At 34.4% G+C, this 26,071-nt stretch overlaps 3 protein-coding genes and 1 pseudogene across 4 annotated transcripts; 1 reads left to right on the forward strand and 3 right to left on the reverse strand.

Moving 5' to 3' along the window:
* Positions 1-3,557: 3,557 nt before the first annotated feature.
* On the forward strand, positions 3,558-5,877 carry LOC149497054 (Octicosapeptide/Phox/Bem1p family protein). The gene is made up of 2 exons (XM_089720140.1): positions 3,558-4,441; positions 4,708-5,877. Exons 1-2 carry the CDS (start codon positions 3,708-3,710, stop codon positions 5,534-5,536), a joined length of 1,563 nt encoding a protein of 520 aa, XP_089576266.1. The 5' UTR covers positions 3,558-3,707; the 3' UTR covers positions 5,537-5,877.
* Positions 5,878-7,245: 1,368 nt separating this feature from the next.
* Positions 7,246-9,991, reverse strand: LOC149497055 (Leucine-rich repeat protein kinase family protein). The gene is made up of 2 exons (XM_089720138.1): positions 8,447-9,991; positions 7,246-8,106 (listed from the first exon to the last, which is right to left on the reverse strand). Exons 1-2 carry the CDS (start codon positions 9,864-9,866, stop codon positions 7,457-7,459), a joined length of 2,070 nt encoding a protein of 689 aa, XP_089576264.1. The 5' UTR covers positions 9,867-9,991; the 3' UTR covers positions 7,246-7,456.
* A 1,995-nt stretch (positions 9,992-11,986) lies between these two features.
* On the reverse strand, positions 11,987-21,753 carry LOC149497056 (putative disease resistance protein RGA3; annotated as a pseudogene).
* A 566-nt stretch (positions 21,754-22,319) lies between these two features.
* On the reverse strand, positions 22,320-25,049 carry LOC149497057 (uncharacterized). Of its 2 annotated transcripts, none has more exons than XM_089720142.1 (4): positions 24,849-25,049; positions 23,935-23,989; positions 23,667-23,850; positions 22,320-22,691 (listed from the first exon to the last, which is right to left on the reverse strand). In XM_089720142.1, exons 1-4 carry the CDS (start codon positions 24,981-24,983, stop codon positions 22,649-22,651), a joined length of 417 nt encoding a protein of 138 aa, XP_089576268.1. In that variant the 5' UTR covers positions 24,984-25,049; the 3' UTR covers positions 22,320-22,648. The 2 variants fall into 2 exon arrangements, with proteins under 2 accessions (XP_089576268.1, XP_089576267.1); XM_089720141.1 differs by having other exon boundaries at positions 24,834-25,047.
* Positions 25,050-26,071: the final 1,022 nt, after the last annotated feature.

The raw sequence follows: 26,071 nt of genomic DNA on the forward strand, positions 1-26,071 counted from the left end.
AGACTAAAGAATAAGACAAGTTTTCTGATAAGTGATATGAAGTAAGAATTAAAACAAGGATTTTGGGCTCTAATATACTTAGTGTGAATTTGATGCGTGATTTGATTTTTATTCTGTCTGATGAGCATGCTCGGCATTTGATGCCATTCTGATAAGAAGCTATGATCATATGCTAGACACGTGGGTGTCTTCTGTTCTGTTAGGGCGGACGCGCTCTATATGTTATGAAAAGGTTGGCGACCTAAGGCCATTATGAATAAGTTATGAAAACTTATCTGCTTCTCTTTCTCCTAAGTGTATGCGAGCCCTATGGAAAATATTTGTAAGACAATTAAACGAATGAGATCATATTATTTTAGTAAACCTTACTTTGGAAATTAAGGATTATGTTATCAAATGAATTGTCAAAGCATGATATTTCGGTACATGGTATTAAATAAAGAGTATATGTATTGGTATAATAAATGTTCAAGTAATGACTTTATGATTTGAAAGAATTACATTATTATGTTATAATTATAAGTTTATTTGATATTCTAAGTAAAGAACTAAAGTATTTATAGTGATTAAATGTTTAAGTAAAGGATTTATGGTATAAAGAATTAAATGATTTATGTTATTAAGTAAGAGTTTATTTGATATTTCTTTTGCTATAAATGTAAATGTATGTTGAAATTTAATGATTTTATGATTATAAATGATTTTACGAAATTTGTGTTTAAAGTAAGTTGCCATCGCAACTTTGGTAAGTATGTGAATTATGAGCACCACTGAGTTTTATACTCAGCGCGTCGATTTTTATCACGCGTAGGTTGAAGATCGTGGTTGCTACTTGAAGATTTGAAGAGCAGAAGTGACTAATTTGGTAGTAGTCGATTGAGATTTATATAATGAAGAATGATGGCATATATAATTGTTACATTTTTAGATATTATGTTATTTGAAATATAATTGAAGTATGTAATTATAAATTATTTTGGTGTATAATTTATTTGGAGATAAGAATAAGATTTATTAAATGATTGAATATGAAATATTTGAAGTCATTTGATATGATTAGTTCATTAAGACTTGATAGATATAATGAATGCAATTAATTGATGGATTTAAAATACTATTGAGGATTTATTCAGTTATAAAAATATAAAGGTGTTGTTATGTTATAATGAGTATTTGGAGATGTTGGAAGTTTAGAGTTTAATTGGGAGTATTTTGTATTCACATGTTTGGCGAGCTCAGTTTTTATAGGGATATTCTTACAGTATTTCTGTAGGATTTTTCCCGATGTATATATATATATATATATATATATATATATATATATATATATATATATATATATATATATATATATATATATATAAAAAGATAAGAAAAGGAAATGAAATATTACTATTATAAAAAAAAAATTTACTCGTGAAACTGGTGACTACTCAGTTACTTCTAATTATAAATTTTAGTTTTATGATTTATATGTTAAGTTAAGACGGTGTCTCCGGCACCAAATGTGGCATCCGCCGTCGGGTCTCTCGGGACTGGGCGGCGGGTGTTACATAAAGTCATCTGCATCAGAACTACTTGCTTCCCCGTCATATTCCAAGAAAGACCCAACAAAATCTCCTAACATTTTTTGCTATCCCCTCATTCATATAACCATTGGGTAAATCTGCCACTAAAACCCAGAAATCAACATGTAAAAGTGGAATATGCATAGGTATCTCTCCTGTAGCAATTGGTTTCCAAACCAAAAGGTGTCGATTAAAGCTCCAAGGGGATCCACACATGACCCTAGCAAAATCCACTTGATTAAAGAAACGAAACAGGAACCGTTTTCCACCGAGATCTGATATATCTATGCCTCCCAATGGATGCCAAACATCTGCCAATGTGTTCCTCATAGCTTGAAAATTAATGATATTATAAGTAAGAAACATACCCACAAAGCAAAATTCATACGGGGTAGTTTCGATCCCAGGTGGAGTGTCGATCTCGAGACAATCATCTTCATCATCTGAGATAGACAAATGATTAAAGTGTTGTTGCATAACAAAAGCTAATTAAAGACAAAAGAATAGGGACATATCTATATTTTAATCATGAGGTAAGGAAGGGGACGAGAAGGGAGGTACATGGTTAAATTTTTGTTTCATAATAAGAGCTAAGTAAAAAGCAAAAGTAAAGAGACAGATCTAGGTTGTAATGATGAGATAAGGAAGGGGAAGAGAAGGAAAGAACTGTCAAGAGACAGAGAAAGGCGTGCACAAGGTAGAGAAAAAACAAAAATGTGTTTTAGCCTCTTTGATGACCAAATTGACGTCGTTTTTGCTGCTATGTCTGTTTTAAAATATGATTAAGTTTTCTTTTCTTTTTTTATACATGGACTCAAACTTTATATCTCTTATTCCCTATATTTTTTTTTTTAATTTTATTTTTATTCTTTTGAATACAATGGATTCAAATTTGATATCTCTTACTCTATACATTTTTTATAAGAGATAGAAAGACAACCAAAACAAATCTCACATAAATATATATGTCTATCATTTAAAAAAATAATATAAAATATTTGAATTTTTACTAATTTGTAAAATTAGAAAATAAAATTATCTCTACTTGAGAATATAATTTTCCTACGTATAATTTATTAACTTGAATTTAGCATCTACATAAATACAAAATACTACCTTGTCTTAACACGATCTAGCACACGTATTTAGTGTTATGTATCCACTTTTTACTTTCTTTGAATGCTTGCTTACCCCAGTGGGTGAGAGTGATGCGCTGTTGGTCCTAGGTTCGATTGCCAAGGAGCCGGTTAATTTCTTCCTCTTGGTGGATTATATTGCCTTCGATGACACTTTATAATGGATTGTACTGTTTTTTATACATAAATTATATAAATCGAATGATGAAAAAACGTTTGCTATTATTTTTAAATTTTTAATAGTTAGTCTTTTATTGTCTCTTACAGTATTTTATAAGCTTTTATTCGTTAGTTAGCAGGTACAAAATTATGAGTTTTGTCTTTTATTATTATTATTATTGTTATCACCATCATTCAACTGCTTCCTATAATTTTTTCTCTTTTCTTTTGATATAATAACTTTTGTTTTCAGTAATAGAACATATTCATTTACAATAAAATTGACAATTAAAGAATAAAATAACAATTATATGAAATTATCAAATAATATTTTTAAATTTTTAGTCAATACAATTTTGATTGCGTTAATTCTTGTATTAAAAAATTGAATGTTTATCAGTTATAAGAAATTAAGAATAATTGAGTATTCTTGTATTTTTTTAGTACGTCTGAACATTAAATTAGGACAAAGTTATGCTGCAAATGGAATATAATTTATTTTATTTTATTTATACCTTAAACTATAATAATAATAATAATAATAATATATAAATAAACATGGAGCACTGCATTTTTGTTTTTGTCTTAAAATATTTAGGAAATAAAATTCTGAAAAATTTTAAAAATAAAATTAGTAATTAAATAAAAAAAAAACAGAAGAAAATGTCCTGACATCTTAATCCATTGCGTAAAGCCTTCTTACACCGCAAGTTGGGAAAGTTAGAATTGCTCAATCCATTAAAAAAAAAGGTAATCCCACTTGCCATGTTAACCTTTCCTATACTACACCATCACCCTACCACCACCCGCCTCCATCTCTGATCTTGCCGCCACCGACGTCCAAATGGACCCACCACCCTGCTCCTCCACCACCACAGCAACAACTAAACTCCGGCTAATGTGTAGCTATGGAGGGCACATAATCCCGCGCCCACACAACAAGTCCCTCTACTATGCCGGCGGTGATACCCGTATTATTAGCATCCCCATCGCCTCCGGCAATCTTACAGTTTCTTCTCTCGTTACCCACTTGGCCACCACTCTTCATATTAGCAACCCATTTACTCTTAAGTACCAGCTTCCTAACCATGATCTTGACTCGCTTATTTCTATTTCTACAGATGAGGATCTTCTTATTATGCTTGATGAGCACCACCGCCTCTCTCCTACTCCTTCCCGTATAAGATTATTCCTTTTCCCTATTAAACCCATTTCCAGTCAGCCCGAGCTGACTCAGTTGAATCCCTGTTCTGAGTTGTCCGGTAACGAGTTGAGGCACCCCAAGACTGAGAGCTGGTTTGCAGATGTGTTAAAGAGTGCGAAGATTATGCAGAAAGGAGGTGTTGGGTTTGGAGGGGAAGGGCAATTTGAAGGTAATAATGGTGGTTGCGGTGGTGGAGAGGTGAGTACCGCTCTTTGTGGAGCTGAGTCAATGGTTTTGGAGACAAGTTCATCTTTTGGATCTACTTCTTCTTCAGTTTCTTTGTCGAATTTGCCTGCTAAGGGTCAAGTTGAGGATCATGGAGCTGGTATGCTGGATAGCAAGGTTAAATTGTCTGCTTCAGAATCATTTGCAAGGTAATAATTGTCAAAACATTTTTATTGCTCGTATAATTGTTTTTATGCTTTTGTTTCTAGTTATAATTTTGGGATGAGAGAGAAGCAATTTGAAACTCATCCACACCCACTTGAATATAGCTTATTTATTGAATTGGATTCATTTCTAGGAAGGATTTTGATATTGAGTCCTTGATGTAATTTCCTTGACATTAGTACGCTAAAGTTCTGTGCTTTAAGTTTTGACCTGCGGTGAGTATAACAGGGTGTCTAATTTGTTGTTGCAGTGACAATAGCATAGCTACTGCTGTTTCTCATCCACTGACTGGGACTTATCAAGATCCAATTGCTTCTATTCCTGGAATGGATAATAAAAATTCTACAGTCCCCTTGGAATCAGAAAGTAAAATCCTCGATCCTGCTCCTGGGGTTGAGATGCATAAAGTAGTTCATGTTTCTGGGTTTCCACTGTCTTTGCCATTTGATCAGCCACAAGTGCAATTTGTTCATCCAGCTACCCCACATTATTTACCACAGAACCGAACTGGCATGGTCCCTGTATCTTCTTATTATGTGATGAATTCTCCAGTGCCTCAGCAGCAAGTATATTACCAGACTGGTCAAACTCAGCCAATATATTTCGTGCCCATGCCTGTTGGGCATCCTTACAGTTTGCCTATGCAAAGTGGTTTGGTTAACCCTGTGAGTGTTGCTGCTAGTCGGCCCCCTGCACATCCTAATTCTTCTGCGAACTCTACTCAAGTGGCGTACAAGGTTACAGCCGCTTCCCCTGTGCCTGACATAGCCTCACAAGTTTATAGAACACTCCCAATGGCAAGTTCACTCGTTAGTGTGCCACCAAATGAAAATCATCAACAACCTGGAGAGCTTCCTCAAATGAATCACCAAGCTAAGCACATTGGTATTACTTCCAAAGAAACCACTAATTATACTAATGAAATTGACGATGACCCTGCCCGCAAACAAATATACAAATCTCAGCCTCCAGCTCCTACTTTACCTTCTCACTGCCAAACCATGACCAAAGCCTCAGCTGTCTTGATATCAGAGTCTTTGGCTCAGTTGCATACAGACAACATCAAGCAGCAACTGTGAATCTCAACAACAATGAGCATAGTATGAATTCAAAAATTTTGAAATGAGCGTCTTTTTGGTTAGTTTGAACTCGGATTCTCAGTTTTGTTAGTTTCATGTGTTGTCAATTTGTAACACAAGTAACAGTCTGGTCTCTTTACCCTTCTTGCCTTGCCTGAGTTTCGTTGCTATTATTGTTGTTTGATACGAGGTTGAGATAATACTGTAAAAGTCATGTAAAATACTGTGTGCTTGTAACAGTAATGTGTAAGTTCTATTCAATCTAAATGTACTTCAATTGAAAACTGACAATTTCCTGATGTATCACTACCAATGGAGTTTCCGATATCCATTTGCTAAAATCTGTTGGTCTGGTCCATGATTTTTGTTTTATGAAATTCGATGGTTATTTAATCTTGTTGAAAATTTTTGAAAGTGAACTCAAATGTTTATGGCAAATTCGTTTTTATGTGTGTGGATGGTGATGTTATCTTTTTACTTTTAGGGGTGCAGAATGTGGAATGGGGTCAAGGAGAGTAATGGTTATGCCTTATTTTGTTGAGTGGCTTTCTTTGTGCGCAAGTTTAAATATGGATATGGTGGCATAATTGTTCAAAGGCATGGTCAACTTGTCATTAGTGTTTGGTTGGCTGGATGCAATTTTTATCAATTTATTCTGCATTAGGAGAATTCACTGCATTCCTTGCAATGATACTTTCTTTCTCTGTGATGGTGACCTAAGGCTGGATTTTGGCCTGTGATTGTAAAGATTTGATGAGTAAGTTCTATTCAGTTCACTACTGCAATGTTTTTGGAACTGAATAATTAGGAGTTAATTATTATTTCATTTTGACTGTGAAAAGGAACATGTTTTATAATCTTCATAGGCCTTTCCAGACTAATTGTCATTGTGTACTTTGTCTAATAGTTATTACTTCTTCTTTGCAGTTAGCTCAATCTTTTTTCCGTAGGTTTAGTTTTAAGGATCCTTTCACGTGTTTTATGCAATTTCAAACCTAAAAGTTAAAGTTCTATTGGTTAAAACTTCCGGATTTAGCCTGTTTGATTGTTCATATTATAAATTTCCCAATTTTACTGCAGCCTCACTAATCTTTATTTTATGTCGTTTTTTTTTATGTATTTTGATATCTTAACTTTGTCCCTGCACACTTACTATTCTTTGGTTTTGTTGTCTTTTAAATGGCCTCGATCAAATCTGGATTCTTGCATCATAAGATATGTCAGGGAGGTGATCCTCTCTCTGCTTCTGTTACTGCACCTAAAGGCTCCTAATAGTGGCTTATTTCTAATGATGCAAAAGCTAGATCACCAAACTCATTCCTTAGGAATGAATATATTTTTTTTTATGCCATTTATAAATTACGAGTAGTGATTTTTAAGTTCAGGTTTTGGAAATAAATTAAAGACTAGTACTGATTTTATTATCTAGTGCTTCAAGTATGCAGGGCTACTTTCTTGGTCAAAACCATCTTTACATTTTGATTTCTCTTTATGAATTTAATTGAAAACATCTAAGTTCCACAAATAAAAGCACTAGAAGTCAGGTATCCTCTGTTTCTTTACATTTGTCCTTCTGAAACTTTCTTCTCGCTATTTTTGGAAATTTTAGTGACAATGAAAGAGCTTAACCATTTTTAAGTAAATATCAAATGAACTGTTCTGATTTGTTTATTTAGAATGAAGAAAACTGTAGCTAGGATTCAAATATATAAAACAGGTAATTGCAAAATGCCCTCTAAATCCAAAACCAATCTTACAGGAGAGAAACATACATAACAAATTGGCAGTGGATAAATAATAAGAACTGACCCTTATCTCTTCAATGTCAAAAAAAAAAACTGACCCTTATCTCTTTATTGCAGAAGAAAACTGGGACCGCCAAATTTTATACAAAGAAGGTGGAAATCACTGGTGGCTTCCTCAATTGGATAACGCCAGTCTTTCCAGACTATCACTCACAATCCTCATTGAAGGTCGCTTATCAGGGCTCATATGAACACAAGCTAGAGCAATCTTAAGCACTGAAGCTATTTGATCTTTCTTCTCCAAATCATGAACTAAGAAAGGATCTAACACATCAGAAAGTGGCTTTACTTCTGTGCTAAGCTGAATCCATTGAACAAGACCCATTTCTGATGAACTTGTCTGCATAACTGGTGATTTCCCTGATATCATTTCCAGTAAAATAACTCCAAAAGAATAAACGTCCCATTTCTGTGATGGCTTGGAGACTTTTGAGACCTCAGGAGCTTCATAGTAAGACATGATTATGCTTGAATTTATAGGCGTCAGTGCATATGGAGATCCCTGTTGTGGTGTGCTGCTTTTCGAATGTTCTAAATGTGTTGCTAGTGATTCTTCGGTTGTGTAAGCTAGACGGCTAAGTCCAAAATCAGAGATTTGTGGCTCGAAGTTCTCCCCAAGCAATATATTGCTGGGCTTGACGTTTCCATGGACATATCTTTTGGGGCTGAATTCATGTAGAAAAGCTAATCCTTTTGCTAACCCTCTCATTATTCCAAGGCGAACAGACCAAGAAAGAGGTTTGAAGTATGCCATTTCTGTTCTTCCTGGTAAGATTTTAAGAATAAGCATTGTTAATTAACTAATATGTGTTATCATATGGAGCATCGCTCCCCAAGGAAGTCAAATAGAGAACACACATAAAGATGTAGACTTTCTGGTCAACCAGTTACAGAGGAGCAACCAAGGAGGCACAGGCACTAGACACAATATTGATATGAAATAGATATTGCCTACACAATTATGCTTAAACATTAGCACAGAGCATGTGTTTCAGGTGTTACGACAGATATGCATCTAAAATTAAAGTGTCCATGATTCATAACCTGACTACTGTACCCAAAACAAAAAGAAAAAGAAGACTTTCTTGGTTTTGAGGAAACTAACCATGAATTGCAGAGGTAAGGTCACCATTGGGAATATACTCATAAATAAGCAGCTTCTCATTGATACACCAGCAATAAGCCAGAAGACTGACAATGTTTGGATGCCTAATCTTTCCAATTGCTTCCACTTCAGTTTGGAACTCTCTATACCTTTGGGAACCACTATCTTCTAGTCTTCTAACTGCCACAGTTGGTCCCTTTTCAAGAGCAACTTTATAGACGATCCCTACTCTGCTCTTTCCCAGAAGAAAAGCAGAAGCTTTCAGAAGTTGTTCAAGATCAAATTTAGCCTGAGAATCTAATGGCACGAATATGTACTGCTCCATATTTTCTGACAGAGACTCCAAATCATCTGTTCTGAAACAAAACATTTCCTTTCGAACATTTGATTTTTCTTCCAGATTGCTGCCTTGTACACCGTTTCCCCCTTTATATACGTAGACTTTCTTATACCAGTAGGTGAACATTACACTGAGAAGGCCAACTCCCAATACTGTACCGGCAACAACTGTGATCACGACACAGCGGCTTCGGCTGGATTTATTTTTCAGAGGATAATGAGCTGGTTCATAAGGCAAGGGTTTTGGATCTGGAGGGCAAGGAGTTTTCAGTGGAAGTCCACAAAGGAGAGTGTTTCCAATAAAAGCTGTTGGTCCTGCATTTATTAGAATATCATTTTGTGGTATAGGACCGCTTAGATTATTGTAAGAAAGATTGATATAGACTAATTCAGGAAGATTTCCTATGCTTGTGGGAATAGAACCAGTGAAAAAATTGTGAGACAGGTCAAGCACTCCTTGCAAGCTTGACAAATTTCCCAAGTCAATTGGAAGCATACCAGTTAAGTTGTTAAATGAAAGATTCAGTTTCTGAAGCATTACCAAATTTGATGCAAACCGATCTGGTAATGATCCAGTAAATTTGTTTTGACTAAGGAAAAGCTGCTTTAGTTTGGTGCATTGTAGAAGAGATGAAGGAATTGAACCATTAAAAGAATTCTGCGAAAGATCAAGAATTTTCAGGTTTTTAAGGTTACCTATCTCATTCGGAACCAACCCAGAAAATGAATTTCCTGATAGAACTAAGTTTGTTAAACCTGTTGCAGCAAAGAGTTCAACTGGCAAGCTTCCATAGAAGAAGTTGTTCCTGAGATTAACATGGCGAAGCGAAGTAAACTTTCCTGTATCAAGAGACAGAAATCCAGAAAGCCTACTATTTGGAATACTGATAGAAGTGACCTTTTCATCGCTGCATTGAACACCAGACCACCGACACGGACTAATGTCTGATGAGTTCCAGTTATTTAGAGCTGTGGAGTTTTGTATTGATTGTTTGAAGGAAAGAAGAGCAACACCTTCTTCATTTAGAGAAGTTGCAGGTATGACATAGTGGAATATGAAGAAAGCTAACAACGGAAACATTTTTTCAACAGGAAAAATTCAGAGAAAAGCAGAGAAAGTCTGTAATGGTTTCACTTTTCTAGGACTTTTATATATGAACTTGTAAAAGAATGAAAAAGCTGGCTGCTACTATACTTGTTGGCATTGATTGAGACTTAAAGACAAGTCAATGCAAAGTGCAAAAGCACTTTTAACTTTAAAGTGGCTATTAATCTGTCTCAAATAATTAAATTTAAGTACTCGATATGTATTCCATTTAGCTTACAGTAATTATAGTATTTATCAAGTATTTGAGCAGTGTAGTTGAAACCCAAAGTATAAATACATGAGCATATATCCATCACACTTGCTTTAACTAAACGCAAAATTTAGTTTTTAACTTTTAATTAAGTATTTGGGATGACTGCACGTTCTTTATAATCATATGTTGTTTCATATTCAAACAATTTAGTATAGTTCTATTTAAATATAAAATTAATATCGTTTTAAGGTTGATGACTGCGTTTCTTGTAATGGATCAAAATCATTTAATTATTCATTAAATTAAGAATTCAAATTCTAAAATCTTACTTTCTTTTAAAAATGTGTTTGGCATGCAAGAAAAGAAAATGGAAAGTTATCCGTTAATCATTACAAGGTGTTTGGAGTATTTTCAAATGTGACCGTCTTTGAAGCTGGCGTACTTTGGTTAGTAAATCAGGGTAGCAACAAAATAGGTTGTTGACAACTTTAGAGGGTTATAGCGTGATTGATGGCGTTATTTAGTGCATAAATGTGAAATATATACATAGGAAGTTTGGTAAAACGGTTTGACTATTTGTATTATACGACTTGGAAATATTGGCATTAAATCAGGCTGCTTTTTTTTTTCTTTTTTTTTTTTTCTCGAAACCGGTTAGATTAACGGAAATAAATCTAGATATGAATACGGTTTGATTTCAAACTAAAACTGAATTAAAATCAAACCAATTAAAAATGACATTAAATTATGATTAATGGTTTTCGATTTCAAACTGCAATAAAAACCATGTTAAGGTTCAATTTCGGTTTCTCATTTTTTTTTTGAAATTGAAGCCTAATGGTTTTTATTTAAAACTAGCAGCTGTTGGTTTTAATTTGAAATGGTCAAAAAAATATTTTTAAAGAAATTCCAATTTAATTTTTATTTTTTAAAATAAATTTTAGGACTTCTATTGAATTGATTTAATTTTATTTAATCGTATTATTATTTATTCAAGCTATAAAATTAAAAAAAATTTAAAAATAGTCTAATTTTAATTTCAAACTGAACAGAATCGAAACTGATGGTTTTAAAATCATCTTATAAATCACTTAAAGTGGTTAAACTTTAATTTCACTCTTCTTATGATTGAAATTCATGATTTCAAAATCGAAACTGGGAAAACTATGGTTATGTCTAACTGTAACTAAACCTTCCATTGGAGCTGAGAATTTGATATGGGGCTTCATTTTCATGGGTTTAGCTATTTTCGTCCAATTTACTTCAAACCGGTTTCAATTTCTTAATTTTCATTTGAAACCGAATGTTGGTAGGTTGTATATGTAGTTAGTGGTTTCAAATGAACTTGAGTTCTTGTGTTAAACATTTCAGATACAACCATACTCAAAAAAAAAAAAAAAAAAAAATATATATATATATATATATATATATATATATATATATATATATATATATATATATGAGCTTCCAGAATTGGATTGGAACAAATTATACAAGTCAATTCTAGGCATATAGTATATCATTTCCTCAAAAAGAATAAAAATATTTGGCTTACCATATCATTTTATCGATGTTTGATAAATTAAAATTGAAATTAGGATTAAACTTTTGAATTTTAATAGTTCAGAATCAATAAAATTTTAATCATATTAATATTTTCTGAGTATTTCACTCAAAACTCAATATATAATGATACGAGTAAATTAATTAAGAATTATCGGAAATTGTTTTTAGGAAGCCCATTCAAAAAATAAGCCTAAAATTGTATATAAAAAAACAGCTAATAATCAATTTAATTAATTTTGATTTATATACACTATTTAATTTGATTTGTTTTTCATTTTAAAAAATTTCAATTTATTTGGTGACGGATCAAATGTATAAATGGGCTAATTGAACGTTGAAAAAACCTATAAAAATATTATGTAAATATGAATAAATATAAAACAGAAATGAAATACAGGTAAATGTTCTGATTGCTATAAGCGATTGCCTCTGTTTTCCTGTCATAATGGAAATCAAGAACCTGCAAATCAGAATACATCACAAACTTAAAGATTAAATTTCTTTTTTTTTTTTTTTTTTTTTCATTTTTTTGGTTTTTTCCAGAAGAGAATTCATACCATCACTGCTTTCTAGCTAACAATTGTGTGCAATTACAATTACTCGACACACACTCAAAAACAACCCTTTAGCTCAACGAAATAATCAAAAGCAAAACGTAGAAACTTGAGCCTTTAGAAATTAAGGTGCACTCCTCTGTATAAGGAGATAACCGATGCGAATGTCAGGTATGTGAGCTATCTTCGGCCAGTCTTTTCCTCTTTCTTTCTGGCACCTTCTCTCAAGAACTGGACAATCCATTATACTCAAATCTCTCAGCCTCTTGAGATTTTGCACCCCTTGCGGCAAACAAGTCAAATTAGGGCAACCGTAGATCTCCAAGAGTTGAAGCGAGGTTAGAAATCCTATCTCATTTGGCAAAGAAGACAATCTCTCACACGAACTAATTCTCAGTCTTTGGAGAGCAGTGAGATGGCTGATACTCTTAGGCAATGAATTCAGCTCTGAACACATCCATACATTCAAATCCTGAAGTGCAGTCAAATATCGCACTCCCTCAGATAAAGATGTAAATTTATCGCACCATTGGATTCGTAATGACCGAAGTGAAGCCACACCACAAAATCCATTGACTGGGAAAGATACAAGGCCACATGCACTTATATGTATTGTCTCCAGAGAATTAAGCTTTAAGAGACCTTCTGGCAAGCTTTTTAGTTCATAACATTGCTCAAGATTCAAGACTTTAAGAGCAGATAGGTTCTCTAACTCATTTGCAACCGACTTCAGACTCTTCATATAAACTATCTCTAAGTTCTCAAGGACTGTATGATTATGTAGGAATCCAGCAGGAAAATATCTCATATTATGAAAGCCACTTATCTTAAGCGAAGTAATAGAAGGGAAATTCTGAACTGAACTAAGTAACAGTTCACTTTCTCCCGCAATTTCTAATGTTCTGACGGATGGTATGGTCGGCAAGTCAAATAACTTCTTGCAGTAGCGCACATATAATTTTCCAAGGCGAGGAAAAATATTTCTTCCAGCAGCCGTTGCCCATTCCTCTAAGTTATCCATATAACTAAGACTCAAGCTCTCCAAAGATGGGAATGCGCTTTCATCATCTTTATATACCTCACTATCGATGTGCTTCACAGCATCCATGTGGTACAAATGGAGAATCTTAAGAAACTGTAATTTCCCAAGAGGTGGAAGATGTTCACATCTACCACAACACGATAACGAGATTTCCACTAGATTTGGTAATTGCAACTCCATCATCCAATTTGGAAACCTTGAACCTTCATATCGCTTTATCATCAACTTCTTTACATTTGAATGTGGTTGGAGGCCACATAAAGTCTCTTCAATTTTTTCTATTGAGTTGTTGTTGCCATTGCCTTCTTTCCAAAAGAACTCTAGGGATTCGAGATTTTTCTTCAAAATCAAGTTGGCACTTTTAGCATCTGTTAAATCCTTCACATTATCAAGATCTTTGATGCTTAAGTTGCCATCAAGGTTCAAGCTTCTCAGTTCCCCAATCTGCTGACCAGCATGTTAAGAATTAATCTCAAATAATTCAATAATAACCTAGATCGTGCAAACCACTAGATTCAACAAAATAGATTGAATAAGAAAAGGTTGCGTACCTGACATCGTTGTTCGTCGATCTTGATGTATAGAATTAGGTTTGCAGCCTTCCAGAGAATTGAAGAATCGATTTTGCGGAAGCAGTACGAAAGGAACGTAAAACTGAATCGTATTCAACTCCTCTGGGGACCACGACCTTTATATACCTGTAGGGTTAGTACAATTCCTATTTCGGTCCTTTAACGAAATAGGAATTATATAATGGTCTCTACACTTAATATCTATAATTAGTTGATACCTCAATAGTCAATTATTCACAATCAAGACCACATTTGAAATTGACTTTACAATTGGACTGCTGTACATATTTAATTTTACATATTAAGCCCACAATAGAAAATTAAATCCAACAATCTCCCACTTGGGCGAACATATGTTAAATAAAATACATACACCAAAATGAGCTCAACAAACGCAGTCATACAAGGTATCCAAAAACAATCTCGTCCATTAGTTATATTGATAAAGAGCTGAAGAAACATTCGCCATAGATTTCATGACTAAGTTCATCATCAACTATATTACCAATACCCCTAAATGACATAGATTCATTATAGAAGTGTAGCATGAAAACTACATGCAATGTGATCATCATGTCTGTTTCCAACTGGTCACCAACAAAAGTGAGATCAAGCAAAACAATAATAATAATACAGAGTGTAACCATCAACCAAAATGAGTACTCAACAAAATTTCATAATAAAACATATCCAAAACAAAATAGAGCATTCAAAAAACATAATGCAAACATAAAGAGCAAACTCCCACTAAAACTAGACAGTCTCAAACAAAACGATACCCATATGAGCGGTGTGCTCATGGAAAACTTTTGGTATCACTGCCTTTGTAAGCGGATCCGCAATCATAGAGTTTGTTCCAATATGCTCTAAGGATATCTGTCCACTCTGTACCCTCTCCTTCACAGCCAAGAACTTAATCTCAATGTGTTTTGATCGAGAAGAGCTCCTGTTGTTGTTGGAGAATAAAACGGCTGACCTGCTGTCACAATACAACTTCATTGGTCTTTCTATTCCACCTACTACACGCAGCCCAGTGACAAGGTTTCTCAGCCAAATAGCTTGATTGGATGCCTCATAAGATGCTACAAATTCAGCTTCCATGGTGGAGGTTGCTACTAGAGTTTGTTTCACACTCTTCCAAGAAATAGCACCGCCAGCCAATAGAAAAACGTAGCCAGATGTGGATTTTCTACTGTCTTGGCATCCAGCAAAATCAGAATCAGTATACCCAATGATCTCAAGCTGATCTGATCTCCTATATGTGAGCATATGTCCCTTAGTCCTCTGAAGATATCTCATGACTCTTTTGGCTGCTTTCCAATGATCCATTCCTGGATTGCTAAGATATCTACCTAACATGCCAACTATAAAAGAAATGTCTGGACGAGTACAAACTTGAACATACATAAGACTTCCTACAGCTGACGCATAAGGAACCTTTTGCATTTCCTGAATTTCAAGTTCACTCTTTGGACATTGTTGATTACTAAATTTATCACCTTTTACAATAGGGGTATCCAATGGTCTAGAATTCTGCATACCAAATCTCTTGAGCACTTTATCAATATAGCTCTTTTGTGATAATCCAAGAATACCTCGAGAACGGTCTCGATGTATCTGAATCCCTAAAACAAAAGAAGCTTCACCTAAATCTTTCATCTCAAAATGCTTTGAAAGAAAAACTTTGGTTTCATGCAGCAAGACTTTACAATTAGTAGCAAGAAGTATGTCATCCACATATAAGACCAAAAAGATAAACCTACTCCCACTGAACTTATGGTACACACAATTTTCAACAGCATTTGCCTCAAAGCCAAACGAGACAATTACTTGGTTGAACTTAAAGTACCATTGACGAGAAGCTTGCTTGAGTCCATAAATGGATTTCTTTAATTTGCATACCAGATGTTTTGGATCTCCAATTACAAAATTTTCTGGTTGCACCATATATATTGTTTCATCAATGTCGCCATTGAGAAACGCAGTCTTAACATCCATTTGATGAAGCTCAAGATCAAGATTTGCAACTAAGGCCATGATTGTCCTAAAAGAATCCTTCGAAGAAACTGGAGAGAAGGTTTCTTTATAGTCAATCCCTTCCTTTTGAGTAAAGCCTTTTGCTACAAGACGTGCTTTATATCTTTCCACATTACCTTGAGAATCCCTTTTGGTTTTAAATATCCATTTGCAACCAATGGGTTTCTTTCCTTCAGGTAATTGAACAAGATCCCAAACTTGATTGTCTTGCATAGACTTATACTCTTCGTTCATTGCCTCAATCCACTTATGAGAGTCAGAACTCTGCATGGCATGATAGAAACTAACTGGATCATCATCTATCATGTCTACAGTATCCTCATGTTCCTGAAGAAACACTATATAATCATCTGGAATAGCACTTCTTCTCTCCCTAGTAGATCTCCTCAAAGGCATTTGAACAGGCTCTAATTCTTGAGGTTGTTGAATTTGTTCTTGAGGAAGAATAGCATTGTCTTGAATTGGATCTTGAATAGTTACAGGAGCAACTGGAGTCTGTACGCTATCAGAAACAACAAAAGGAATGAGAACCGAATCATCCTTACTTGGTTCCTCTTCAAAGACAATGTTTCTTTCTTTATTTCTCCCTCCAAAATCAACATCCTCAAAAAATGTTGCAATTCTCGTTTCAAAAAAAGTTCTGGAAGTAGGATTATAAAACTTGTAACCCCTAGACCGCTCAGAATATCCAACAAAGTAGCTGCTGATAGTTTTGGAGTCCAGTTTTGTTTCATTCGGCTTGTAAGGCCTTGCTTCAGCTGGACATCCCCAAACATGAAGATGCTTTAGACTAGGCTTACGTCCAGTCCAAAGTTCATAAGGTGTTTTAGCAACTGCTTTAGATGGAATCCTATTGAGAAGATAAGCTGCTGTCTTTAACGCTTCACCCCACAGAGACTCTGGTAAAGTAGAATGACTAATCATACTCCTTACCATATCCATAAGAGTCCTATTACGTCTCTCAGATACACCATTCATGCTGGGTGTACCAGGCATTGTATATTGAGGGACAATTCCACATTCCTGTAGGAAAAGCGCAAAAGGTCCTGGACGTTGTTCGCCTGAACCGTCATATTTACCATAATATTCACCACCACGGTCAGATCGAACAGATTTAATCTTCTTTCCTAGTTGATTTTCAACTTCGGCTTTATAAGATTTGAACACGTCCAAAGACTCAGATTTTTCATGAATGAGATATAAGTAACCATAACGAGAATAGTCATCAATGAATGATATAAAATATCTTTGGCCATTTCTAGCTGCAATATGGAATGGACCGCAAATATCTGTATGAATCAGTTCTAAAACATTGGATGACCGAATGGCACCTAGTCTCTTTTGTTTAGTCTGTTTTCCTTTAATACACTCAATACAAGAATCCAAACCTGTGTAATCAAGTGTATCTAAGAAACCATCAGAAACAAGACGCTCAATTCTTGATTTGGATACATGACCCAAACGTCTATGCCAAAGTACAGCTGAGTTATCAATATTCAACTTTCTTTTGGTACCTATTGTAGTAACATGCAGGGATTCATGATAACTAGTATCAACGTCTAACATATATAGATTATCACATTCATTCAAGCAACCAGTACCCAAAACTTTTGAATTCATAGATAAAGTGAATATACTGTCTCCAAAAGAACAATGAAAACCAGATTTGTCCAAAAAGGAAACAGAAATCAAATTCCTTCTAAAAGAGGGAATAACAAAAGTATCTATAAGATCCAAAAAATAGCCAGTACTTAAACATAATCTAAAATGTCCAATTGCCTCTACTTCAACCAGATCGCCATTTCCCACATAGACGTATCTTTCACCGTCAGTTGGCTTTCTGTAGTTGAGGCAGCCCTGCAATGAAACACTTATATGAGCGGTAGCACCAGAGTCCATCCAATAAGTGTTTTTAGGAGCTGAAGTTAAATTAACTTCACAACAGACTAAAACAAGGTACTTACCCCTCTTTGCAAGCCAAATAGCAAATTTAGGACAGTCCTTTCTCAAGTGATCCGTCTTTCCACAAAAGAAGCATTTTGGCACATAAGGCTTCTTTTGTACTGGATCTACAGCAGTAGCAGCAGCAGGTTTCTCAATAGCCTTTTCAACAGTCTTTGCAAAAGGCCTCTTTCTTTTCTTGTTCTTGCCCTTCCCAGCTGAAGAAACAAAATGAGCACTCTCTCTTTTGTTAGAATTCATCTTTTCCTCCTCATCAACACAATGAGAAATGAGCTCGTTAAGAGTCCATTTATTCGGCTGACAATTATAGGAAGTCCTAATTTGTCCATACTGAGAAGGAAGAGAATTCATAACCATATGGACTAAAAGGTCATCTGGTAAAGCCATACCCAGCGCCTTCAGTCTCTTTGAAATCTGAGACATGCTAAGAATATGCTCCCGAACACCACCATTGCCAGCAAACTTCATGGAGGTTAATTTTCCTAAAAGTGTTCCCACTTCGGCTTTGTCATTCTTGACATAAGCCCTCTCCAGCTCGGCAAGATAGTTTTGAGCATTGTTCTTTTCAGCTGAGACAGAGTCTCGAACATGTTCTGGGACTCCTTTCTGCATGATCATTAGACCTAAGCAATTAGAACGCTCCCACTTCTCATACTGAACCCTTTGAACATCACTGCTCGTATCAGTAAGAGGAGCAGGTTCGTCCATCCTGAATGCAAGATCCAAATCCATACAGCCCAGAAAGATCATAATATCTGATTTCCAAGACTCAAAATTTGATCCCTCAAGTTTAGGGACACAATCAGGATTAAATGACATGTTAGCTGACATTAGAGAAAATAAACAAATAGATAAGTATAAGCTCACAATCCACAAATGAAACAATTCACATAAGTAGAGATTAAAAAAAATGGAAATAAGATACAGACACAACATTAATATTCTCATCTTTGGATGTAAAACATTAACTTGTAATTAGTATCTCAACGCAGCAATCAAATATTGATAACATAGTCCTGACAAATAATAAATCTTCCTTTGGGCCGATATATCATTGTCATGAAAATAATCAAACAATTATCACATACTTATTGCCAACATGTATTCAAAACTCAGCCAGATAGCAACCTTCCTTTGGGCCGATTAACTATCCGCAACGAATTCTAATACACCTGTCTAATATTCTAAAATAAATCAATTCAAGCAATAGAGGTCACTTTGGTGACTTATTGATCAAATCAATTTATTTTAACAAATATCAAACACAATAGGGACTTAATCACTCCAAAATTTAATCTCAAGTCGACAAATTAAATCATTTAATTGTAATTAAAACAAAACAATTGCAATTAAATGAATTGATTGTCTAAATATTTAATAATCTAAAATTATTTAGTCAAAAAAAAAAATTATAATCTAGTCTTTAAGTCACTAAATTAGAGACTAAGTTATAAAATTGGACTAAATAAATTTGAATAAATAAAGTTCGGGATCTAATTTAATTAAATATATATCCATGGGTCTAGACGAAAGAAAACAGGAAATTAGGGGCCTAATCTGAAGTTACAGAAAATTAAGGAGCCTAATCTGAAGTTACAGAAACTTAGGGGCCTAATCTGAAGTTACAGAAACTTAGGGGCCTAATCCGAAATTACAGAAACTTAAGGGCCTAAACCGAAATAAACATTGGATCAGGCATTGGACTGCTGTAGGGTATTTGCAATGAACATGCTAAGCTTTCGCAGACGTCAGTTGTCCTATTCCGGCAGGGATACAGGTAAGCTTATCACAACAAGTGATGTCAAGATATATGAGATCTTTCATGTGCTTCAAACCATTTGGCAGTTTAGAGAGATTATGACAGTAACGGAGATCTAATGTCTGAAGCTTTTGGAGGGAGGTTATAGACTCGGGTAAAGATATAATCCTACTGTAAGTAAAATCTAAGTATCTTAAATGTTTCAATTTATCAACTGAAATACAGATTTTTAAGTAGGGTATTTGCAATCGCAAGGCTCTTAGATACTTCTGTTTAATCAAGGAAGTAAGAAACTCATCACTAGCAGACACAAATGAAAGCAACGATCGAATTTTGAGGAGGTCCTTGTTCCTAGGTGGCAGATAGCTACCAGTATCAAAAACCAAGTGACGAACCACTTTGGGAACTTCAAATGTTTTATAAGTTTCAATAGAACAACACTCGTATTTCATAACTGATTGTGCAAGGTCATGAACCAGATCATGTAATTTACATGTTATATCTCCATCCTCATCCTCCTTGATGTCCTCAAAAAATGACCTCAAAACTAGTTCATTAAAAATCTCATTGCCCATATCATGCAAATCCATACGTCCTCTACAAGAAACAAAGCCATTTGCAATCCACAACCTAACCAATTGATCCTTCTTCATTGCATAATCTTTGGGAAATACTGAGCAAAAGGACAAACACTGCCTCAAATGTGGCAGTAAATGATCATAGCTCAACTTCAACGCAGGCAAAACTGTTTTTCCTTCGTCTGGCATATCCCAAATATTGCTTTCCTTGATAGCTAACCACTCGCTTTCTTTTCTTTTAAATAGCATCATGCTTCCCAATGCCTTTACAGCTAAAGGTACCCCTCCACATTTCTTGATTATGTCTTTCCCAATGGCCTCCAAGTGCGTATAATCTTCCTTATTATCTCTCATTCCAAAGGCGTGCCGCTCAAACAACAACCAAGAATCATCATCAGACAATCTATTCATGTGTTGAACCTGAACGGCAGTCGTGGCCATCATAAGAGCAACTTTTTCCATACGGGTAGTTACTATTACAGCACTCCCCTGTGTTCCACACCTTAATGCATTGGTCAGTTTTTTCCACTTCTCATGATACTCATTCCACACATCATCCAACACAAGCAAATATTTCCTCCCACTTAACTTTTCTTGAAGGTGTCGTTGTAAGGGATCTAACTCTTGATTGTTACAAGGGCTACCTTCAATGGACTCTATGATGGCTTTTATCAACCTCTTCATATCAAAATCATCAGACACACAAACCCAAATTCTCATACCAAAATGACTTTCTACCCTTTTATCATTATACACTAACTGAGCAAGTGTAGTCTTTCCAAGTCCTCCCATGCCACATAATGCATAAACAGAAAAATCATCCGAATTGGACAACACCAAATTGATGAACTCCTCTTTCTCCTTCTCTCTTCCACAAATTTCTGATTCATTTACTAATGAGCTAGTTTGTCTCCAATCAAAATCACTCATATCTTCTATTTCTTGCAGTCTCTCTGCTAAGTGAAATTTATGTTTCTCACTAGCAATGACATCTAACTTTCCCTTAATATTCTTCAATTTATGTGCCATTTTTGCATGAAAAACAAGTGGATTCTCAAGAGAAAAGAAAGATCTTACTCGGTTCTTGAGATGCCGTTTCAGTTTCCTCCTTAGAGCTTCTATTGCAAATTCATCAAGAACATCATCTGCACCGTAAGCTGCGTCCTTGAGCTTCCAAAGCCAATTCTGGACAGCTTCACTCTTCCATTGCTTCTCCTCTGCATCACGGAGCACAGCTTGGATAGTGGTTAATGTGCTTTCAAGATTCTCAACCTCGCTCTTCAAGCCACCAAGAATAGCTGATTCGCCAACCAAAAGACCATTCAAGTTTGTCAAGATTGTGCTAACAAGAGAAGAAACGAGTACATCTGTCATAACTATTTATCTTTTAGAGTTCCAGATATGTTGATCTGAAAAAGCCAAAACTAGAAAGCAAACTCTTTTCTGTTCTTTTTTTCCCCCTCTTACAAATCTTATTTGCTAGTAAACTGAAACTTGTAAGGAAGGTAGGAAAGGAAGAAGAATCACGTTGAATTCAGCCTTCCAATTGAGAAAAATTGATGGCCGACACGGTAATGACTTTGACTCACCAAACTTCTGCCACTAACTGAGACAAGTCATAAAATATTAAAATTTCATTTACCATTTTATACAATTTATCAATTAATGAGTTATCTTATTCTCTTAATTTGTCTTGTTAACTAATGCTGTTTAGGTCATCTTCTGTATTTATTGTGTAATAATAAATCATTTATCGTTTTCATTTAGCCTGTTTAAGTTTTAATCTGAAATTTATTTATCTACAATTGCAAGTTATTTATTGTGTAGTACAATAATCGATTCATCTTTTCATATTATTAATTCATAAAAAAATGTGTTTTATAAACCATCTGTTACCTGCTAAATCAACTCTATTAACCTATCCTGTAATTCCTTTTAGTTATCACTTTTTTTAACTGATCTAAATTTTGATATTTAAAAAAAAAAAAAAAATTATCTAAACATTGCTCCATTAGACTTCTCATGTATAAGGAAACAGATGAAATGACAAATATTGTATGTTTTTCTTGGTCGAAATCCAGGGCTGAATGATAGCTTCATCAATGCTCTTGCGCAGAGAGCTAAGGGCTGTACAAATACCAAAGTTTGAAGAGATCTATCAAATATTTGAAAGGGTGCACTATAGTGATTGTTGCCCACAGTTAACCATGAAATCCCAGAAATGTTTTTCTTTGAGAATAAAAAATACAAGCAGTTGGCTAAAACTGCAAAATATATTACAAAGAATTGCTTCGATAAAGTATTACTCAAAAAGAAGCATTACAACTCCTTCTCTATTCCCTTCTGATGAACTTGTACCCCCGTTTTATCGCTAACGGTTTCTGCTGAAAAAAAATGTATGATAGTTTTATCCTGACCTGCAGTTGATATTCCTCGTGGCATGGTTGGAAGTTCTTTGTAATATTTTGTAGGATTTTCATATGCGGTCGTATCTACATGTTAGCTTTTCTTTCCCACCTTTCCTTCGTGTCAAGCCTACAAAAAATAGTAATAAATAAATTTTAAAACACGCAGAAGAGAATATTAAAAAACATAGAATCTTAAAGAAATTTGTTTCAGCATTAACATCAACTTCCAAAAAGCATTGCCTTATCTTGCTTTGCCATTGAGGGAAAGAAATATTTATTAAAGAAGAGCTCCAGAATAACCACAAAAGCACATTGCAATATTACTGGTTCAGCTTACACCCTACAGATTTGGGAGGTAGGAGCAAGAACATCGCTCCAAAATGGATTACAAAGCAAAAGACAAATGCTTGTAAATTCTTGAATGCTAACTGTCAACTAGCATGGTAAGAACCTCTTTCCAATTATCTAAATCCAGCCAGCCAACAGATAAGGTGGAACACCCTATCTGTAGCCTGCAGGCAATAAGTTCGGAGATTTTAATATTGGAGCGAGATCTATATTCCTATGCATTTTGTATTAACAAAAAGCACAACCCAAAAAATGCAAGCATAAATGTGCACAAACAAAAACATCGAGACTCTTTAATGCCCACAAAGGGACAGCCTCAGCTGTTAAAATTTGGAACCCCAACTTGGAGTCTCAAGGGTTTACAATAAAGGCCCAAAGGGCACTACAGTCCATTATATAGGCTGGATGGACCTCCTGATGAACAAAAAGAATGAAAGTTGTGTTGCTGACTGTTTTTCACACTCAATATTAGCCTTTCCTGGTTCTAATTGTTTCAGAAAAGAATTCTTCACTTTTAAATTAGAAAAGATACAGCCTACAAGTATCTTTGCAAAAAAAGAAAAGTTAAATTTGTGACAAATCACGTTCCCTGTCTATTTGTGCAATATGCATGCATGGCTGAATATTCCCCAAACCATATCAATCAAGTATAAGAATCCCACCTACCAAGTATCCATGAATGTAATGTATGAAATACAATATATTTGCATGCAAGTTAATCAATCAGCATGAAATTGCTACTAGAAAACTATACCCCCAATACAATTTCTGGTGCTTCTTTGGTGCTTGACGTGGTGCAACAATATCTTGCTCTGCTGACAAATTAATACTGTCATGGTGGTTTTTCAAGTTGGTGACGCTTGATTCTTCAATTTTTCTAGTTGAATCTATACCATCACTATATTTGAGGTCTTTCCTATGCAATCTACCAGTGCCATCTGAAATTCAGAAAAAGACATCAGATATGTAACATAGACAATGGCATGAAAATTCAATGGAAAATACTTAATTGAGAAAAGTACCTTTCGACTTCTTCTGAACCTTTGATTTTAACTTTAAGCGCCTCTTATGTAGCTCCTATAAAACAGAAGAACTCAAAATTCCATAGAAAATTTTTTAAGAGGAAAAGAGTTGCAGAAAATGGAGAAAAATAAGAGCTTTCTTCTTGACAAGCATGTCCAGCTCAAACATTTTCCCATTACTAAAATAAATTCTCCATCTTTTGATTATTTTTATAACTTTGGCTCTAGTAGGCGGAAAGGGATCCTAATCTCATTTTCAAAGTCATACATTTGTGAACAAGTACAACATACAAGCATGCCCATATCATTTGTGAACAAACACTAGTTCTTCTCTCTATACACACACAACACATACAAGCATGCCCATATCATTTGTGAACAAGTACAAGAGGGAGCTGAACAAACAAATAAATATGAGATTTCAGCTATTTAACTACGAGCAATTTATGCATAATAATTTGCAAATCATGTATTTTCAAGCAATTATTTTAGGCCTTTGTCATTATGAACATAAGAAGCAAACTCCTCCAGGAGCACTGAAGCAAAAAACAAAGATCATAGCTCAATTGAATGATATTTTACTTCATAATTCTATTGAACTCTTGTTTCAGTAAGTATCTCCTACCAAACATAATCATATGACATTAGGATGCCAAAAAAAAAAATAATAGCCATTATATTACTAGCTAATTTACCAGACCCAGTTGAAAATATATAGCTGTGAAATAAAAGTAAAATAAAATATAATCGCAATTCCTTCGTAAAAATAAAGGATTGCCCAATAAAAAAAAATACATTAAAGATTAAAAATTTGGTTTTTATACAATCAAAATAAAACATTTAAATTCACGTGTACATACAGGTATATGTAACATACAAGAGGGGTAGTGTAATTATACTTGGAACTTGGAGACCTGATCTTGAGAGACATGTTTGCGCTTGAAATTAGGCTGCAAAGGTGGTGTTGATGCTATTGCCTTTTCTCTTCTCTCATCTTCATCATCTATTTCTTTTTCTTCTTCTTCTTCTTCCTCATCTTCTGGACTCATTTTTTATCGTTCCCTTTTCTCTTCTTGACCCCTCTCTGTAAAGGATGCTCGATTTTTCAATGATTCAACGATCAGAATGGTGCGTTTTGATATGGATATTTCATCTTGGGCCTGGGCCTTTATGTTGCTAGTACTGTACATAGAGGTATTGTTGACTTGCTAATACAGCCATCTCCGCTAATAAAATACTGTAATCAACATTTCTTTGACTAAAAATAATCATATTTATTTTTTTCGGTAAATCACCCGGTATTTTACATGTCCATCAAGTCCGGATTCAAATTCTACAAAGGCTCGTTAAGGAGGCGATCCTGAATTCACATTCTACAAAGGCCCACTATGGAAGCAATCCTCCTAACTCAGTTTTCTCTATTTACAATGTTAAAATTTGAACTCTAATTGATTAAGGGATCCAATACTTCATCTCACCAAATCAACTGGTAGTTGGTGAGGACGTTATTATTTTAAATATGAATGACAACAATATTACTATATTAGGTAATAACTAAAGTTTCATCACAAATGTTCTAATATATAATTAGGAATATTATATGATTATATCTATGAAAATATTACTTTAACCCAAACATGTTATGTTAATGTTTTAGTATCCTAACTTGTAATAATTCATATAAACGAATATAAATTATTGATATACATACTAAGAATAATGTCAAGAGAGATAACTAAAATAGTATAAAAAATGACATATAAAACATAATTCATCGATAAATGTATATACAATATATAATCGAGCAGTAAATCCAAATTTAAATCTCTTTTCACAGTACTCAAAAGAAAAATAATACTAATGAATGAAGACAGAAAAAATGGCAAAACATACCGTTACTCCAATATGAAATTGAAGTAATATTATCCACTATTTAATTAATTAGACATAAAGGCTTATTCATTTATATGGTGTGACAGCCTAAATATTGAGAACCAAAACAAAGATTGAAGCTAAAAGACTTTTGCTAGCAAATGCTCTCCTTGACAATTGACATATCCTCTAATCAAAGATTTGTATTACTCTCCAAATCTTGCATTCATTATTTAATTTCAAAATTACATGATTATCTAATGAT

This window comes from Jatropha curcas, chromosome 4 (genome assembly GCF_041381405.1).
Source record: "Jatropha curcas cultivar XTBG-Jc1 chromosome 4, XTBG_Jcur_1.0, whole genome shotgun sequence".
NCBI classification, from domain to species: Eukaryota; Viridiplantae; Streptophyta; class Magnoliopsida; order Malpighiales; family Euphorbiaceae; genus Jatropha; species Jatropha curcas.

What these genes read in the sequence shown, in the direction of transcription:
- LOC149497055 (XM_089720138.1), bottom strand. Translation starts at nt 9,866, where the DNA reads ATGTTTCCGTTGTTAGCTTTCTTCATATTCCACTATGTCATACCTGCA. An exon ending in CCTTACCTCTGCAATTCATG is followed by an intron (nt 8,107 to 8,446) that starts GTTAGTTTCCTC and finishes AAATCTTACCAG; the next exon opens with GAAGAACAGAAATGGCATAC.
- LOC149497057 (XM_089720141.1), bottom strand. Translation starts at nt 24,983, where the DNA reads ATGAGTCCAGAAGATGAGGAAGAAGAAGAAGAAGAAAAAGAAATAGAT. An exon ending in ATCAGGTCTCCAAGTTCCAA is followed by an intron (nt 23,990 to 24,833) that starts GTATAATTACAC and finishes TCTGTTTTATAG; the next exon opens with GAGCTACATAAGAGGCGCTT. An exon ending in GGTTCAGAAGAAGTCGAAAG is followed by an intron (nt 23,851 to 23,934) that starts GTACTTTTCTCA and finishes TCTGAATTTCAG; the next exon opens with ATGGCACTGGTAGATTGCAT.
- LOC149497054 (XM_089720140.1), top strand. Translation starts at nt 3,708, where the DNA reads ATGGACCCACCACCCTGCTCCTCCACCACCACAGCAACAACTAAACTC. An exon ending in GCTTCAGAATCATTTGCAAG is followed by an intron (nt 4,442 to 4,707) that starts GTAATAATTGTC and finishes TTGTTGTTGCAG; the next exon opens with TGACAATAGCATAGCTACTG.